This window comes from Phytophthora infestans, genomic scaffold (genome assembly GCF_000142945.1).
Source record: "Phytophthora infestans T30-4 supercont1.244 genomic scaffold, whole genome shotgun sequence".
Classification (NCBI taxonomy): domain Eukaryota; phylum Oomycota; class Peronosporomycetes; order Peronosporales; family Peronosporaceae; genus Phytophthora; species Phytophthora infestans.
Genome location: NW_003303515.1, coordinates 81,042 through 83,603, shown reverse-complemented (window position 1 = coordinate 83,603; position 2,562 = coordinate 81,042). Strand labels below are relative to the sequence as shown.

Below are 2,562 nucleotides of genomic sequence, written 5' to 3'. Positions count from 1 at the left end.
AATGCTGGGTTTTAACGCTTCAGTGCTCTTACCTAATGACGTTCGCACAGCTTCATTGGCCGACGGCCATGTTTGGCTAGTTTTTTTGTGTTTTCACCAAGGAGATTGGATAGCAGTTCAAACGTTTGACCCACAAAAAAAATCTCGTTTACACAATGATAGTGCTCTTCATTGATAGCATGGTGCAAATCATACAGATTCCGGAAAAGTGGGCCACCTTCGTTCTTGTCTGTATCTACGTCGCCATTCGCAATCCCCCGAGCTGCAGTGCGCGATTGTTGTTCCAGCCGCACAAATCTTTGTGAAGGAGCTGGCATGCCAGGACATGCAACCCCAGCAAATCCGGTTGCCTTAACAACGTGTAGGCATATCCCAACTTTCTTATAGCACAGACATAAACACGTGCGTGCAGTAGCATCAACAATCTATCCACCGACGGGCATGTTGACCCAGCTTATTCTAGCGTAGTTTATGGCCTCGTCTTTTTAACTTTTGCAGCAGTAGGGTGGACAAATTCTCATGGTTCTTGTGATGAACTCGTGGGAAGCGGAGATGGTGCGACACGAACCAAAACTAAGTTGTTGTATCGGTGAATCAATTCGGCAGTCATGACCTTTTAATTAATCCTCCTGTGAGTAGCCAGTAAACGTTTGGATACAGTAGGCTGATCGCAAAAGGGTTGCATCGAGGAGATAAACGAAACTCGTGACAAATCCAGGCGGACTACAAGCTCTGCCGGGCTAGCCCGTTTGCTGTCATTCACAAGCTTTAAGGTGTAGTGGTACTGCTCAAGCAGGTTGTTAGTAGCCGCGTAGCCTGTGGGGATATGAAAAGCTTGCCAGTGCGAAAAGCGGGCTTTAATTATCCACTGCGAAATAATGTGATTTGCCACACGTCGAAACCGAGGAGATAGCATACCCGCTCCACGCCATGACCTCACAACAAAATCTCGTTTACAAAGATAGTGCTCTTCGTCGATAGCATGGTGCAAAATCATACAGATTCCGGAAAAGTGGGCCACCTTCGTTCTTGTCTGAATGCTCGAGCTTCAGCCTCTAGGATCGCATACACTGCGCCCTGTATGTACCGGTTTGCTTCCGTACGTTTTGGCTGAGTACAATCTGGAGCAATGTGACCAACCTTGTCACAATTTCTGCACGTAGCTGTCTTTTTCCAATCATCGTTCTTGCCCTTTTTCTTTTCGTAACGCTTGTTGTTCTGCTGTTTCGATTTAGGCGGATGATGCCCCGAGTCTGACGACCCTTTTGAAGGCTTCGAAGGTGCTCGAGGAGGTTTCCCGGAGTAGTGCGCAAACTCGAAGTTCGAAGCAATTTCAATGGCTTCTTGTAGCGTTGCTGGACTCTCTTCTTTGATCTTCTTTGCTGTTTCTTCACGTAACCCATTTTGAAAGAATAATCGTTTCTCTAACTCACTGATCGTCAATTATGTCTGCGACAGCAAGTCTTGAAACTTGGATACATACTCGTGAATAGTCTCGGTCTGTTTGAGACGAAACATTCTCTCGCGAAGATCATACTCGAAGTCCTTTGGTCGAAAGCGCGTGCGCAGCTGTTGCTTAAACAACGACCAGTGCGTCTCCGGTTTCCCCGCGTTCTATAAGCCCTTTCATCCGTTCGGCGATTTGCTTCCGCTGCTCCAGCCAAGAAGGAATATAATTCGAATTTTTGACCGTCCGCTTATACAAATCGTCGTCATCGTCGATCACAAGCGGTTTGCCCGCACCCGGCAAATCTTTAAAGCCGCCTTTGCGGGAGTAATCCTCCACCGCTTCGTCAATCCAGCCTTCGTAAGAGCGGGCGTTCACATAGGAATGCAGCTGTTGGTTTCCCGTACCTTTTCCTTCCGGCGCCGGATCTGCTTTGTTTTCCCCATCCGGCGTTTTCACCGGGGATGTATTCTTTAACGCCTCAGTTTTCTCTTTCGGTTCTTCCAAGATTGCTGTTCTGGTTGCTCTTGTAGTCATTCCGTTTATGATTCCGTGACTTGCTGCCAAAGCTGTCCTTGTAAGGATGCTGTCGAGATTGATTCGACGAAGTTTCAGTTTAAAGTTGGCGGGGAGCACCGTTCCTGCCTTTACCTGGCCATTTTGTAGGTGGCGCTGTAGGACGTAGCAGTTGACATTTTCGTGGTTGGAGCGCAGGCAGTATGTACAATTCATCGTTGAGATGAGTACCTGGCTCTCTTGACAGGGAACTGGAACCAAGGCTGGTTTGGGTGTACTAAATCATGTAGAGCTTGCTCGTTACGGGTTTCCCTCAACTCGGGTGCTCCTCGTTTGAGTGTGTAGCGGGTTATCCGCCAGCTCATTCTGTACCTTGACCTCGATCTGACGCCTCAGCCCTTTGCAGGGAATGAATTTCCTGCTACCCTTCCAGGCCGATAGTTGCTGCTTTTCATTTTCCAAGTAGCGCATGGGACAAGTAGAGTGACTTCTGGTTCGTCACTGGAGCCACACTGTTTGTGGCTTCCGGAGGCAACCTTCATGGCGGAATCCGATGACCAATCAAAATGGCGGTAAAGTCCTGGCACCTTCTTTTGTAC

At 48.2% G+C, this 2,562-nt stretch overlaps 1 protein-coding gene across 1 annotated transcript; it reads right to left on the bottom strand.

Annotated features, from left to right (window-relative positions):
• Nucleotides 1–1,576: 1,576 nt before the first annotated feature.
• On the bottom strand, nt 1,577–2,434 carry PITG_21218 (uncharacterized protein; the record flags this gene model as incomplete). The annotated part of the gene is made up of 2 exons (XM_002895136.1): nt 1,577–2,033; nt 2,268–2,434. 2 exons carry the CDS (start codon nt 2,432–2,434, stop codon nt 1,577–1,579), a joined length of 624 nt encoding a protein of 207 aa, XP_002895182.1.
• Between the last annotated feature and the right edge of the window lie 128 nt (nt 2,435–2,562).